General features: G+C 36.3%; 1 protein-coding gene across 3 annotated transcripts in view; it reads right to left on the bottom strand.

Annotated features, from left to right (window-relative positions):
* The window catches only part of LOC138702841 (fibrillin-2-like), an 868,508-nt gene that overhangs the window by 210,988 nt on the left and 641,985 nt on the right, over positions 1–15,535 (bottom strand). For all 3 annotated transcript variants that reach the window (XM_069830178.1, XM_069830179.1, XM_069830181.1), the window contains exons 4-5: positions 4,800–4,912; positions 2,758–2,944 (exon numbers count right to left, since the gene is read on the bottom strand). In XM_069830178.1, coding sequence (XP_069686279.1) covers positions 2,758–2,944; positions 4,800–4,912 — 300 coding nt within the window. The remainder of the gene's footprint in view (positions 1–2,757; positions 2,945–4,799; positions 4,913–15,535) is intronic.

Raw genomic sequence — 15,535 nt, 5'->3', positions numbered from 1 at the left:
ATTCAAATGAGAGAATAATCCTACTAACCCTATCATGTGTCGAATACAATTTCACGATCGCGGGAAACTTGGACCCATCAGACAGGTTAAGTTTTATGACTTTGTTTATCCACCCGCTTCCAGGTGTAGCCGGCTGGGCTAGTGGTAGCCTACGAAAACCTTACTGTCTTCTTTCATGTTGAGGAATTTCTGTACAGTTCTCAAAACTAAATTTTCCATTTTTGTAACACATTAGGTCTTGAAATCCAAGTTCTGTCCGCAATCAGGAGGTAAAGCAAGCTTTGGGACTGTGAAACAGCTGTCCATGTCCGTGTCCGTGTCCGTGTCTGAGAGTGTCCGTAAACGAGAGTTAAATTTATCATTATTTATAAGAAACGTAAAAAATTATATGTTACAGTTATATGAACACTAATAAATATAATATAATTATATTATTATCATTAATTTTTTGTATTTCCATTTTTTAAATATGATCTGTGTAAACTTTTTATTATAAGAATGTACATACATCATTAGATGTTAATTATTATTTTAAATTGTCAGTTTTACTTTAACATTTTTTAATTCTATCAAATTTTTTATATTCTCTTTTTCATATGCATATATATAAGACATACTGGTAATAAATTAGTATTTTTTAACTTTTCCAGCCGTTGAAAGGCTTAAATATTACTATTCAGACATCTCATATTTTCTATTTGTCATTATTTTTTAAAATATAATTATACATGAGATAATTACATTTGTTTTCCTCTTGCAGTCGTGGTAAAGTCACTGAGGATGGAGAAGCATCCCCGAAACATGTCTGACTATTACTAATTTTTTAATAATTATTCCACTTAAAGAAAGAAGATTCTTCAACTCTCTCTTATTACTATTTAAAATCATCCACACCTCCACACCCTCTTACCTAGCATCTTGTTTTGTTTACCTTTCACTACCTCGAACCCGGAACATGTACCTTCTCTCTATTCCTCTGCACAGAACATCCTTCTACTCATTATCTTTCAGCATATCTATTCCACGCCTCTGGAATTCTCTCCCTGACCATGTCAGAGACTGTCGGACAATATCAAAATTCAAATTTAAATTAAAAAATCACATTCTAGTTCATGGAATTGCTTTTTGAACACCTGTCAGGTTGCCCAACTTTGCCTTAACCCATGACATATAGTAAATACTGTAACTATGCTGTTGTAAAATTGACAATTAATATGTAATGTATTTATTATTATTATTATTATTATTATTATTATTATTATTATTACTATTATTATTATTATTATTATTATTATTATTATTATTATTATTATTATTATTATTGTCAGTTATCAATATCATCATTGCTATCTCTGTTTTCTTTCTTTTTTCTTGTATTAGCTCGATGAGAGCTCTATACTGTTCTTTTGACCCTTTTGACCCTCTATAGGGCTTTAACTTAATTTGTATTATTTTCATCAGTGTTTGTATTTCTTTTTTGTACTTATATGTGCTATCTGGCAGGATGGAAGAGAAGGCCTTATGACCTTAATACTGTCAGATTAAATAAATAAATTATTAAATTATTATTAAGGTTGTCCACTATCACCAACTTTATTTAATATTTATATAAATGAAATTATTTTAAAATGGAACCAAATCTACACATCAGGAATCAAAATAACCAGTGCTCTAACATTAAATACCTTACTCTATGCCGATGATCAAGTCATAATTTCCAATTCAGAGGATAATTTACAAAGAGGATTGTATACATTAAATAAAATATTAAAAGATTTTGGGATGGAAATTTCAGCACAAAAATCAAAAGTAATGGCATTTTAGGACAAGACCCAGTCAGAATTAAGATAATACACAATAACCAATGCCTCGAACAAGTGCAAAATTTCAATTATCTGGGTTGTGAAATGTCTTATCAAAATGAAAAAGATGTGAACAAGAAAATTACCAAATTTACACAAATTCTAGGAATAATAAACAATGCATTAAAAGCTAAATTAGTACAAAAATCTACAAGAATAAAAATATATAATACATTAGCATTACCCACCCTTTTATACGGAAGCGAGATTTGGTCATTAAAGAAAAAAGACATGAACAGAATCAAAGCAACGGAAATGAAATTTTTGAGGAGGACAGCAGGATATACTCTTTTAGACCGAAAAAGGAATGAAGAAATTATAGAACAATTATAAGTAGAGTCAGTAGAAGAAAAAATCAGCAGATACAAATTCAATTGGCTAGATCATGTAAGAAGAATGGAAAATTCAAGAATCCCAAAAATTATGATGCAATATAAACCTAGAGGACATCGTCGACCAGGAAGATCTTTAAGAAGACTGCTAGATGGGGCCGAAACAGGTCTACAGAGGCCTAATTCGTGAAGGATGATGATGATGATTATTGTATTTATTAGTGTTCATATAACTGTAATATGTAATTTTTTACGTTTCTTATCAAATCTATGAACACTGTATAATTGGCCTAACATATGTGGTTTATCTTTGATTATCAATATTTCTACATTATTTCATTTGGGACATAAAAATCTGTCCGTATTTGAGGAGTGTCCGTATCTTCGGGATGTCTGTAAGCGGAGGTTTCACTGTAGTTTGTTGAAAATGTTGCAATCGAGTTTTAGCATAATCACAATATTTCCTCTATACACATTATAATTAGACATTATAAGAAGACGTGTTACGGACAGCTGATCGATAAACAATCTGAAAGACAACAAGAGCTTGAGTCTGGACGCACCTCGTGTACTTGGCGCCGGTCGTGCTGGGCAGATCGGGGGCTTTGATCAGGCCTCGGCCTCTGCGCTGACCTAGCAGGCAGCTCAGGTCCAGGCGGGCCGCCATGCTGCTGTTCAGGTGGACCGGCGAGGCTGCCAGGATCTGGTTCTCGTGCGACCGGGTTCGCGGCCGCCGAGCCCTGTTCTGCCCTGCAACCAATGAGCCAACACTAGATAGGGGAGAAGTGGGTACAGTATGACAGGGAGAACAATGAGACATTTTTTATTAGATGGTAAATTTTGATGTTGAGATGTTGGTAACAGTGGAGTTGTATGTTGCATGAGTAAAGTAACAGTATTTTCATACTAGATTTGATTCTAGTTATGAAGGTGAGTCATTAAAAAATAATTCGTAATTTTTCACTCTAGAAATAAAATTTTGGCTTGTGTTTAATGAAGGTTATATTGGATATACAAATGAGATATAAATATGAATGTTATGTTACCTAATGCTATGGTATTTGAGATTATGTTTGGCAAAGTTTCGTATTTCTTGTTTTAATTTTGAAGTGATGGCGTCATTTTTAAATGAACTATGCGTAAAGGGAACAGTGAGACATGCCATTGAAGGGTACACTGAGACGTCTCACTGTTCCCATGTACCAATGGTTTGCAAAAACAAACTGTAATTATATTGCATTTACCAATAACTAACATTAAAAATGAACATACTAGTAACCAATTTAGGAACTAGAGCTTAAAATAATGGATACATTACATTTTAATGGTTTCATAAATAAAACATTATTCACAAAATTTAAGAAAATGTTAAAAAATAATAAAGAATTACATTAAATTATTATAATTATAAGCTTTGTTGTCACCAAAAATTCATTTCATTTTTTCGCAAAAGTTTGAAATGTCATGGAAAATTCACTTTTCCAAATGTTCCAGATGTTTCAATGATTTCGAAGTCAGATATCAAAATGATTATAAATAAGCCTACAGAACATGGCAAGATAAAGAGACAGCAAGTGTTTGTTTTCTTTTGAAACAAATGTAAATCATTTCAATGTCCGTTAATAGACACCGTAGTGTCTCACTGTACCCTCCTGAATGGGAACAGTGAGACATTTGCATTTTTTTGACAAACACGTATTGTATATTATGTCCTTTATTTATCAACATTTTTGTTTGTGTATTATTATATTCCATGTTTTAATGTCTATTTCTATTGCACTTGATTTTTAAAATACTTCAATTATCACTTGCACACATATGTATTAATATTTTGTGTCTCACTGTACCCACTACTCCCCTATCCACCGGAAATCGAGCCAGGATCCACTGGACTTGTAACCAACTACGTTACAATTCGAGCCACTGCTAATATTTCGAGAATCAGTGTAGGCGAAGGTAGAAGTAATTGAAGAGTTGATAGCAAAAACCGGACAAGTCCAAAACATCAGTTTTTCAGAAAACGAAAAAAAACTGTCCCTCACGATTCTCATACAATATAATGATCTGACATATTTAAACAGATCTCTCATATATCTGCCAACTTTTGTAAAAGTTTCACTGTTCTCTTTTGTATGGTTTCTTGGAAAAAAAAAATCATTCGGACATATCCACTTTTTGCAAAATTTTATATGTACAAACATTAATTGAAGAAAAGTACGTGAAATCATGTTTCATTTATATTGTCAACTGTATCAACATACAAATAAATACATTATAAGTGTTTTATTAAATTAAAAACTTAATGTCGGCATGATTTCCTGAACAAGAAAAACAATATTATTATGTTCATATTTTTCTCTTTATAAATTTGTGTTCTTCAACCTTCGAATTCTTGGCACGTCAGGTATATCAAGTACCGAAAAATAATAATTGTTGTAGTGACAACACAATGAACTATATTCAATAAAATTATTATTATTATTATTATTATTATTATTATTATTATTATTATTATTATTAAGAACTAGTGGTGGAAAATACGTTGACAAAGTGTGATCGGATTTGAGCTATAAAGCTGCAACAAGAAAATATAAATTGTACTTACCTCTGAATTTCTTCTTGCGATTTTTCCTCTTTGGTTGGCTGCGGTTGGTCGGTAGTTCAGTCACCGTGTCAGGGGAGTCCCCCAACATCTCACTCGACTCATCGTACGGATCGCTGGACAAAAGAGAAAAACCAGCACGAATTACTGCACAAACCTCATGTCCACAGAATTTTCAAAGACCCTGTATTTATACACCTCAAATATTATTGATTGCATTAGCGGTATTTGTAAAAAAAAAGTCCCCTCTCTTTAATTTGCCTTGAATTCTACTGTCACGGTCAGATTTTAACAAAATTCAACATATATGGTGAATCACATATCACTTCTACTGGGTGTTCATTTCAAAGTGTGTCATGACGTCACTGTTGTGAGTCAGCGATTTTAAGCGAGTTTCAGCTTTTATGTCAGAGAAGTTGCCTATTAATCAAGGTGTTCAATCTGAACTTGAGAACGTATACGGTATAACTTGAACGTCGTAGCAACAGATGGCGGTCTGTAAAGTCTGTGTGCTACCATAACCTCTTTCGAACTGTGTTTTGCGCGGGCAGGTCGTCGCAGGGTATTTGTTATCATCGGTTGCGTACGGTAACATTCCACAACACAAATCAAATGCTCCGTGTCCATGTTGACCGTCAAAGTTAATATTAACAAATACGTAAGTAATCGTCTTAACCCTCTCCACATAGAGAAAAAAAACTCACCTCAGTACGTGTTTCCAAACAGTTCACATTCCTGCCACTACTGGCGTTACCGTACGTATCGGAAAGTACTCTACAGAATGAACGCCGTACTTGCCAGGCAACTTCTCTGGCACATAGGTAATACGCCTTTGCGAAAGTGTAGGAAGATTGAATTCTCTAGGCTCATCGGCTAACACATGACGTCACACAGCGAGCCATGACACACTTTGAACTGAACACGGAGTATATACGAAGTTATGCAGTCCCGCACATTCGTTGTCGATCGCGTAAAAATAACCTGGAAGAAAATATGAAAGAGGCAGAAGTGTATCTGTTGTTAAATCGTGAGGATCGAAATTCACACCAACTTTAATGCCTATGTTTTATTGTAATACACATATTATTTCTTCGCCATTGATTTAGACTTTTCTACACTATTTTAGAAGCTTAGAATCTTCTATAAACTTCAGAGTTGGTTTGAATAGGATTCATTGAGATGAAGAAATGGACAATGTTCAAGAACGAAGAACTTCTTGGACTTCTGGATTAGTATTTTACGAGACAAAGTTTATGCTGAATACGGTACATTTAAAAGAAGTGCTGCTTGCAATTCCACAGCGGTCGACATTATGCCTCTTGTCAGGTGCAGTGTGTTGGAACAGGTGACGTAAATATATTTGGAGATCGAGATCAACAGTTTCTTGATCGGTTTGGAGTGGATTAGCTCTTCTGCTAGGGCAGGAAAGTGAAACAAGAGAACTTCATTCCATGAAATAATCATAAAGGTAATAATAATAATAATAATAATAATAATAATAATAATAATAATAATCTGTTTGAATAATCTGTTTGAATAATTTCAAGGGAAAAATTGTTCCGGGGCCGGGTATCGATCCCGGGACCTCTGGTTGAACGTACCAGCGCTCTTTCCAACTGAGCTACCCGGGAACTCCACCCGACACCGTCTCAACTTTTCCCTTTATATCCCCACAACTCGCGTGGGCTGACGAAACGCCAGAGACCCACATCGAGTGCACACAATCTCTGTGTGACTTGGAATTGTGGTTTTCTGTTAACGTATACAGTGACGTATATATTATGCAAATCTAGTCTTTCAGGTGATGCTCCCGGGTAGCTCAGTTGGAAAGAGCGCTGGTACGTTCAACCAGAGGTCCCGGGATCGATACCCGGCCCCGGAATAATTTTTCCCTTGAAATTATTCAAATCTGCTTTACCGATGTGGGTCTCTGGCGTTTCGTCAGCTCACGCGAGTTGTGTGGATATAAAGGGAAAAGTTGAGACGGTGTCGGGTGGAGTTCCCGGGTAGCTCAGTTGGAAAGAGCGCTGGTACGTTCAACCAGAGGTCCCGGATCGATACCCGGCCCCGGAACAATTTTTCCCTTGAAATTATTCAAATCTGCTTTACAGGGAGCTTCACCTGAAAGACTAGATTTGCATAATAATCTGTTTGACTTCTCGTTTTCAAAATTTATCCGCATATCATCAGCTAAGTACAAGATCTCATCATAACAATTTACTCATTATACCTCACCACAAGACATCTTTATATCCTTCATCCTATACAGTTTCAGTTGCTAGAAATTGGAACTCGCTTCCGAGTGATGTAAGGGGTTGTTGGACAATAACTTAATTTAGACAAAATTACACAAATTCTTGCTTAACAGATTAATTACTGACGAGGGGAAAGTTGGATAATATCGGACAGTGATGTTTCTTTGATCTACTACCAGATGGTAGGCCTAGTACCAGTGTTCAGATGTCGCATACAGAAACGTAGCCATGTTACTTAGGTACTTAGGTACTACCATCTGGTGATAGATGAAAGAAACATTACTGTCCGATATTACCCGATGTCCGATACTACCCAACTCTCCCCTAATATTTGTTACTTATAATGAAACTAATATCTGTCCATTTTTATTATTCCCATTAATTTCTCTAAATAGAATACAAAACCTCTAATGGCAAAATCTCTTTACATTAATATTCTCATTATATGAATATATTTCAGATTTATATTTTGCTCTCTATATCATAATTCTAGTGAATTTCTATTAAATTAATTCTCATCGTTTTAATCAACTAGCTATCTAAACTTAATTACAATTCTTTACATATTGCATATAGACTGAATTGAATTATATTAGCTCATAAATTAAGTTATTACTTTTTCTTATAGGTTTTATCTGAATTTAAATAAACATGTACTAGTCGTTAAAACTTAACTGAAGAATATTGCTGGAAATTCTTTTAAGTGTATTGTAAATGTTCATAATTTAAATATGTATATCACTATTGTAACTAGTTCGATTAATTAAAATGTGTCTCAGTGAAACATACAGCAGAGTCCGTATAGGTCAGTTTCTATCTTATGCTTTTCCAATTCACTGCGGGCTAAAGCAGGGAGATGCACTATCACCTTTACTTTTTAACTTCGCTCTAGAATATTACATTAGGAAAGTTCAGGATAACAGGCAGGATTTGGAATTGAACGGGTTACATCAGCTTCTTGTCTATGCAGATGACGTGAATATGTTAGGAGAAAATACACAGACGATTAGGGAAAACACGGAAATTTTACTTGAAGCAAGTAAAGCGATCGGTTTGGAAGTAAATCCCGAAAAGACAAAGTATATGATTATGTCTCGTGACCAGAATATTGTACGAAATGGAAATATAAAAATTGGAGATTTATCCTTTGAAGAGGTGGAAAAATTCAAATATCTTGGAGCAACAGTAACAAATATAAATGACACTCGGAAGGAAATTAAACGCAGAATAAATATGGGAAATGCGTGTTATTATTCGGTTTATCATCCAGTCTGCTGTCCAAAAATCTGAAAGTTAGAATTTATAAAACAGTTATATTACCGGTTGTTCTGTATGGTTGTGAAACTTGGACTATCACTCTGAAAGAGGAACATAGGTTAAGGGTGTTTGAGAATAAGGTGCTTAGGAAAATATTTGGGGCTAAGCGGGATGAAGTTACAGGAGAATGGAGAAAGTTACACAACACAGAGCTGCACGCATTGTATTCTTCACCTGACATAATTAGGAACTTAAAATCCAGACGTTTGAGATGGGCAGGGCATGTAGCACGTATGGGCGAATCCAGAAATGCATATAGAATGTTAGTTGGAAGACGGGAGGGAAAAAGAACTTTATGGAGGCCGAGACGTAGATGGGAGGATAATATTAAAATGGATTTGAGGGAGGTGGGATATGATGATAGAGACTGGATTAATCTTGCACAGGATAGGGACCGATGGCGGGCTTATGTGAGGGCGGCAATGAACCTTCGTGTTCCTTAAAAGCCATTTGTAAGTAAGTAAGTAAGTACATCACTATTGTATTGATTAAGGCTGATTGAGTGGAAGAGAAGGCCTGGTGGCCCAAACTCTGCCAGCGAAATAAAACTTTCTATTCTATTCTATTCTTTGTGACAACACACAGACAATAGTAGTACTACTTTGCAACTGTTCACGATAAATTAGAGCATTTGGACTAAAACTACGTCTCTTGTCAATTTCAGAGGTGGCGAAAATGTGATCGTGCGCCGAGCCACTGTGTAACCTGCAACGTGCATAGCACCTATAGAGGGAGGCGGACACCCGAAGGGGAAGTGAAGCAACTGTCTGACTTATTAAGGGATTTTCATTTTCCTTACGTCAAGCACTTAAATATAATTTTATACAGTACAAGGCTACAAACTAATGTTTAGTACGTGTAACGAAGAAAGACATGAACAAGTCACAACCTAAAATTAACTGTCTTCAGAATGTCTCTGCGACAAAGTTTCAAAATCAGGAATTATGTCACTTACTGCCAGTCGTAGTTGATCACGAAGGTATTTGTCTGTCAGTCGTGATCTAAATTTGGTTTTTACTATTTTAATTGTTGGAAATAATTTTTCACAAACGTAAGTTGTAGCGAACATGGCTTCAACAGAGCAAGCGAAAGAACGAAGCTTCGGATATTTATTTTTTGGCAAAGATTTGAAAAGTTCAACATTTGTCAAGTCCTTACATCTAGCTTTCATTTAACATCACATTGTAAATCTGTGAGTTTAAATTGAAGATCTAACCGCATTATTCGTACATCTGCTGAAAAAGGGTCGACGTACAGGGATGATGATGATGATGATGATGATGATGATGATGATGATGATAACACTTAACCTTTTAATGTTTCATCAGTAACATGTAGTATAATGCTGTTTTATGTTATACAACCGTTTTCCTCGTAATACTTGTGAACAAATCATACATTTAATATTCTCATCATATTGACAGCAAAAAAATGCGTCCTCCCATCCTACTTGGAACTTTCGTACATGGTTTCGAGAGAGACATATGACACTCGCAGGTCAGAGACAAATGGAAATGGAACGGAGTTTGACTCCAGTGAATGAGAGGGTGGGGGTTGGCGGAGGTTAGAAGTAAACGAAATGCACAGCTATCACTGCGAGCCACGTCTCGCGAGTCAAGTTCTCGGCACGGCTGCACAGACATGAAACGTTCATATGTCATTTCCATCGCTTTAAAATGAATGTCGATAAAAAAATCTCACTGTAGACTGTAACTGTGGGGAAAATAATCAGATAGACCTGTAATATTTTGGAGCTGACCGCAGAAATATCGAAATCTGTGTCGCAATTCGTGGCTCATTTATCCAAATTAGCGCGGAATTAGCCGGGTCGGCCCTAATTATACATTAGCCCGTCCCATAAAGCAAATAATGAGAACTGTAATTATGCACACGCAATTTATATGCGTTGCAACCGCAATAAATTCGCTATTGACACTGCTATTAATTGGACTTGCTGATTTAAACGAGCGTTTTTGCGACGGTCGGAATTTAGGTCCTGCCGATAAATCTGTCCAACTCTGAGTCGCACACAAACTTTATGCGGGCTGTAATATTCCATATTGGCCGGGGTTTATTGCAAGATGGAACGAAGTATACAGGGAGGAGGATTCTCGGTTTGGGTAATATTTTATTCGTTGTTACAAGGCTCGGGGAGTTCCAATAGGCAGCAACGTGCTTGTTACAATGGAAGCCGTGCACTCCTAAATACGTCACATTTCCCCACCAGAACAACCATTCTCATTGGCTGCTGGTGCGCAAGCTTATTATTTTGCGAGCTCGATGTTAATCCTCGGTGTTCACTGAAGTGGTATTTGTGGTGCACGAGATTCGAAAATGTCTATTTTATGGGCATTTCTTTAATATAAAATGCAGGTTTCTCATTACTTTATCTTTACGAACTCTTCGCTAGTTACGCGGGGGTCTAAGCTTTTGGGGGTTGTCTACTGTCCAGGCTTACCATGAAGGTCTTTGTGTTGGTAACAGATTATCAAATAATTTATCGTGTATCCAAACACATTACCACATGTGATTACGTTCATTATTTATTTTGTACTACAATCTGTTCGAATTTCACCCTTAACTGTTTATACTGAAGTATAATTATGACATCGAAAGACATGCGAATACTCTAAACTGACGGGGTTTCATAGTACTTACTTACAAATACTTTTAAGGAATACGAAGGTTCATTGCCGACCTCACATAAGCCCGACATCGGTCCCTGTCCTGAGCAAGATTAATCCAGTCTCTACAATCATATCCCACGTCCTCAAATCCATTTTAATATCATCCTTCCACTTACGTCTCCGCCTCCCCAAAGATCTTTTTTTCTCCGGCTTCCCAACTAACAATCTATATGCATTTCTGGATTCGCCCATACGTGCTACATGCCCTGCCCATCTCAAACTTATGGATTTAATGTTCTAATTATGTAAGGTGAAGAATACAATGCGTGATGTTCTGCGTTATGTAACTTTCTACATTCTCCTGTAACTTCATCTCTCTTAATAATAATAATAATCCGTGGCGCTACAGCCCGTGAAGGGTCTAGACCGACCATCCGGCTGCTGGCCTCACGCCCACATGTCGAAGCAGAGGTGGACGATCATCCAACCAGAATGGAGGTATCGTGTGGTTAGCACGATGATCCCCCCAGCCGTTATAGCTGGCATTCGCAACCGGATTTCGCTACCTATCGTAGCTCCCCAAGTGCATCACGATGCTGGGTGGGCACCGGTCCCATACACTGGCCGAAATTTCATGAGAAAATTTCTTCCCTCAGGAGTCCTAGGCAGGATGCCTTAGACCGCGACGCCAGGGCGCGGGACTCATCCCTCTTAGCCCCAAATATTTTCCTAAGAACCTTATTCTCAAACATCCTTAACCTATGTTCCTCTCTCAAAGTGAGAGTCCAAGTTTCACAACCATAAAGAACAACCGGTAACATAACTGTTTCATAAATTCTAACTTTCAGATTTTTTGACAGAAGACTAGATGACAAAAGCTTCTCAACCGAATAATAGTAGTCATTTCCCATATTTATTCTGTGTTTAATTTCCTCCCGAGTATCATTTATGTTTGTTACTGTTGCTCCCAGGTATTGAATTTTTCCACCTTTTCAAAGGATAAATGTCCGAGTTTTATATTTCCATTTCGTACAATATTCCCGTCACGAGACATAATCATATACTTTGTCTTTTCGGGATTTACTTCCAAACCTATGTCTTTACTTGCTTCATGTTAAATTCCCGTGTTTTCCCTAATCGTTTGTGAATTTTCTCCTAACATATTCACGTCATCCGCATAGACAAGCAGCTGACGTAACCCGTTCAATTCCAAACCCTGTCTGTTATCCTGGACTTTCCTAATGGCATACTCTAGAGCAAAGTTAAAAAGTAAAGGTGACAGTGCATCTCCTTGCTTTAGCCCTCAGTGAATCGGAAACGCATTTGACAGAAACTGATCTATGCGAACTTTGCTATACGTTTCACTGAGACACATTTTAATTAATCGAACTAGTTTCTTGGGAATACCAAATTCAATAAGAATATCATATAAAACTTCTCTCTTAACCGAGTCTTATGCCTTTTTGAAATCTATGAATAACTGGTGTACTGTATCCTTATACTCCCATTTTTTCTCCATTGTCTGTCGAATACAAGATATCTGATCAATAGTTGATCTATTACGCCTAAAACCACACTGATGATCCCCAATAATTTCATCTACATATGGAGTTAATCTTCTCAAAAGAATATTGGACAAAATTTTGTACGACTTATATTGCACTGCTTATTTTTTTTATTGGGTTAGGCCTATTTTACGACGCTTTATCAACATCTCAGGTTGTTTAGCGTCTGAATGAAATGAAGGTGATAATGCCGGTGAAATGAGTCCGAGATCCAGGACTGATAGTTACCCAGAATTCCTTGTATTGGGTTAATGGAAAACCCCGGGAAGAACCCGAACTACTGTCTTCCTCCGAAGAGTTTAGCGCTGGACCTGAGGTATTCTTGCCATCGGTGCGGGGGGGGGGGTTGCAGGTAGATTCTTTTGTTGCTACAGCCAAGTCAACCGAGCGGAGTGGGAAGTATTAATCGTCCAAAAATATGCAGTCTTCAGTTTGTAGCAGTGTGTGAATATTTCATATACATATTGTTTACCTAGGCCTATATGGTTTTGTTATTAATATATTAAATATATTGTTGCAATTTTTGCTCAAACATCTCCCTGATGTTAGCTATGTTAATATTATATGAATTACTCATATTAAATATTTCACCGTTACAAGTCATTTTTAAGGAAACATGCTGTGGAAAAGTCTTTGGTTTTATTCTATTGGAATTTTAGATTATGTGTGATTGGTATCGTGAAAAACAGATTCTTATAATGTCATGCGAAAATCATTTTTTTGGTGATATCTTACAATACAAATCAAGTAGTTTTACTTCTCAAGTGAGTTCAGCAGTACAGTATATTTAAATTGATTACTTTACAAATTTAATTCAATTCTACTAAGCAATAAATTGTATAGTATAATTCTTCTTTTCATTTAATTATTGTAGTTGTATTATGATTTTTCTTTTTATTTATTTTATTGTATTTGTATTTCTGGTGGTGTGATGGCCTTAATTTCACCAGAATAAACAAAAAAATAAATAAATAAATAATTAAAATGTTCTACAATACTTTCCTTCTCTGAACACATAGGTACGAATGGTTGTATCTCTATCTCGCCAAAAATACGTTAGAAAACTAATAGGCATACTGCTCTCGTAAATTGGGCGAATGTTTTCAGTATGATTGTACTTCCTTCCAGACTACCGCTGTCACTGTTCCCTCCCACTCCAGTACCGCGCTAGGCTAGTCGGAACCGCATTCCTCTCACCACTAAACTCCTCAGAGGATGACAGTATGTAACTTTCCCCGACCGGATTCGAACCCAGGCCACCTGGTTTTGGCGGTCAGACGCGCTAACCGTTACTCCACAGGTGTGGACTGTACTTATTGATAATTACGTTCGTTTTATCTCTAGACTTCACTTGTTTCCATTGTCTGAACATCTGCCCTGTCGAGCTGATTAAAATAACAGGCCGTAGTGATGTTAATGGCAAGTTTCAGGAGATCAAACAATTCAAACGTGAATAGGGGGCTACACAGATACACCCTAGTTACTGATTTTTTTTTTTTGAGAGGAGCGTAGATAAAACTGGCTAGGTTAATTAATTTTCATAAAGGTGGCAGACATGACGTTTCATCGCAGTACGTTCAAAGGGAGGTATGTTGTGTCAACGCAGGCATGCAGACAGGCAGGTGGAGAGGGGGGAGTTTCGACATTCTGGAAGGGCTTTCCACGTTCAGAATGCCAAACCACAAACGCAGGTTAGTCGGCTTGAATGGCATGTCGTCGTTCGGCGTACGTATCTCGTTCGTTCTTATATTAAAACGCTCTGATTTGTTGTAATTATCCCCATTTGCCGTGTGCGACCCGCCGCCATTTCAATTCAGACAGTTCTCTTTGATCTCCTAACTCAGGTCTGTCGTGTACTCATCCGTGATTAATTTTCTCTTATCTGCGGCTCTCTCCGGTTCAAATCTCCGCCCTGGGTTATATCCTGTAGACATTTTAGATACCTACAGGTTTTATTCGCTTCACACCTAGCTTTAATGTCAAGCTGAAATCGTGCTTATGGTTTAAGCCACTAACCTACACGCTAAGTGATGAATTTGTGCTTTCTGTTGCTATTCAAGTGCAAAGGACTGCATTTGTGGGGAGGAATCTCAAGATGTCAAACATATATTATATGATTGTCCAGTCTTTTGCCGTGAAAGTTACGAGTTTGAGTTGTTACAGAACACTCGTTCAGACATGGTTTCTTGTAAATAGTTCTCTTAATCTATCACAAAATATTTCAATATCCGGTAATTTCATCACTATAGAATTTTGTTATTGTAGGTTTAATTTGTAATTTAGTAAATTCAAAAATATTCTTTGTTCTTAATTTCTATGATAAAATGTCTAGCTTTCATTAATCAGGTATTCTTGTCGCACTTTAATTTTTATTGTAATTGTAATTGTAAATTTAATATTAATTGTAATCTTATTGTTCATGTTATAGTTGTAATCCCCTGGTAGAGGGGCAGAGAAGGCCTGACGGCCTTATCTCTACCAGGTTAAATAAATAAATACTAATACTACTTTAAATTATACATTTACCAAACCGTTAACCAATATACTTACCCACTCAAAATCATATAATTATTTCATGTCCTTCTTGAATAGAATATTCTTGAAACTATAAGATGTTAAATTATTCCGGGAAAAGAAAATCGTATTAGTTCTAATCAACTATTATGAAACTGTAAGTCTTCGATTTCGCATACTATAATATTGTACTATTGGTTTTAATTTTTATTTTAATTAGGTATTTGATTTCTAATTTTGAGCCATTTCTTGTCATACCTCCTTATTGCCAATTATTGTTACTAAATAATGTATTTAATTCGTAAATTTTAAGTCACCTCTTACTATAGCTATTTATTTCTTCTAAAATAATAAGTTTGATAGCTATTATATATATATATATCTTCCTATAACCATTACAGGTTGCCATTGACAAAGAGTACCGTGATACAATAAATATAGAGAAATGCCTTGAGGCTTTA

Source organism: Periplaneta americana, chromosome 7, assembly GCF_040183065.1.
Source record: "Periplaneta americana isolate PAMFEO1 chromosome 7, P.americana_PAMFEO1_priV1, whole genome shotgun sequence".
In the NCBI taxonomy this organism is placed as follows: Eukaryota; Metazoa; Arthropoda; class Insecta; order Blattodea; family Blattidae; genus Periplaneta; species Periplaneta americana.
Note: the sequence above shows the minus strand (reverse complement) of the source record. Positions and strands in the feature narration are given on the sequence as shown.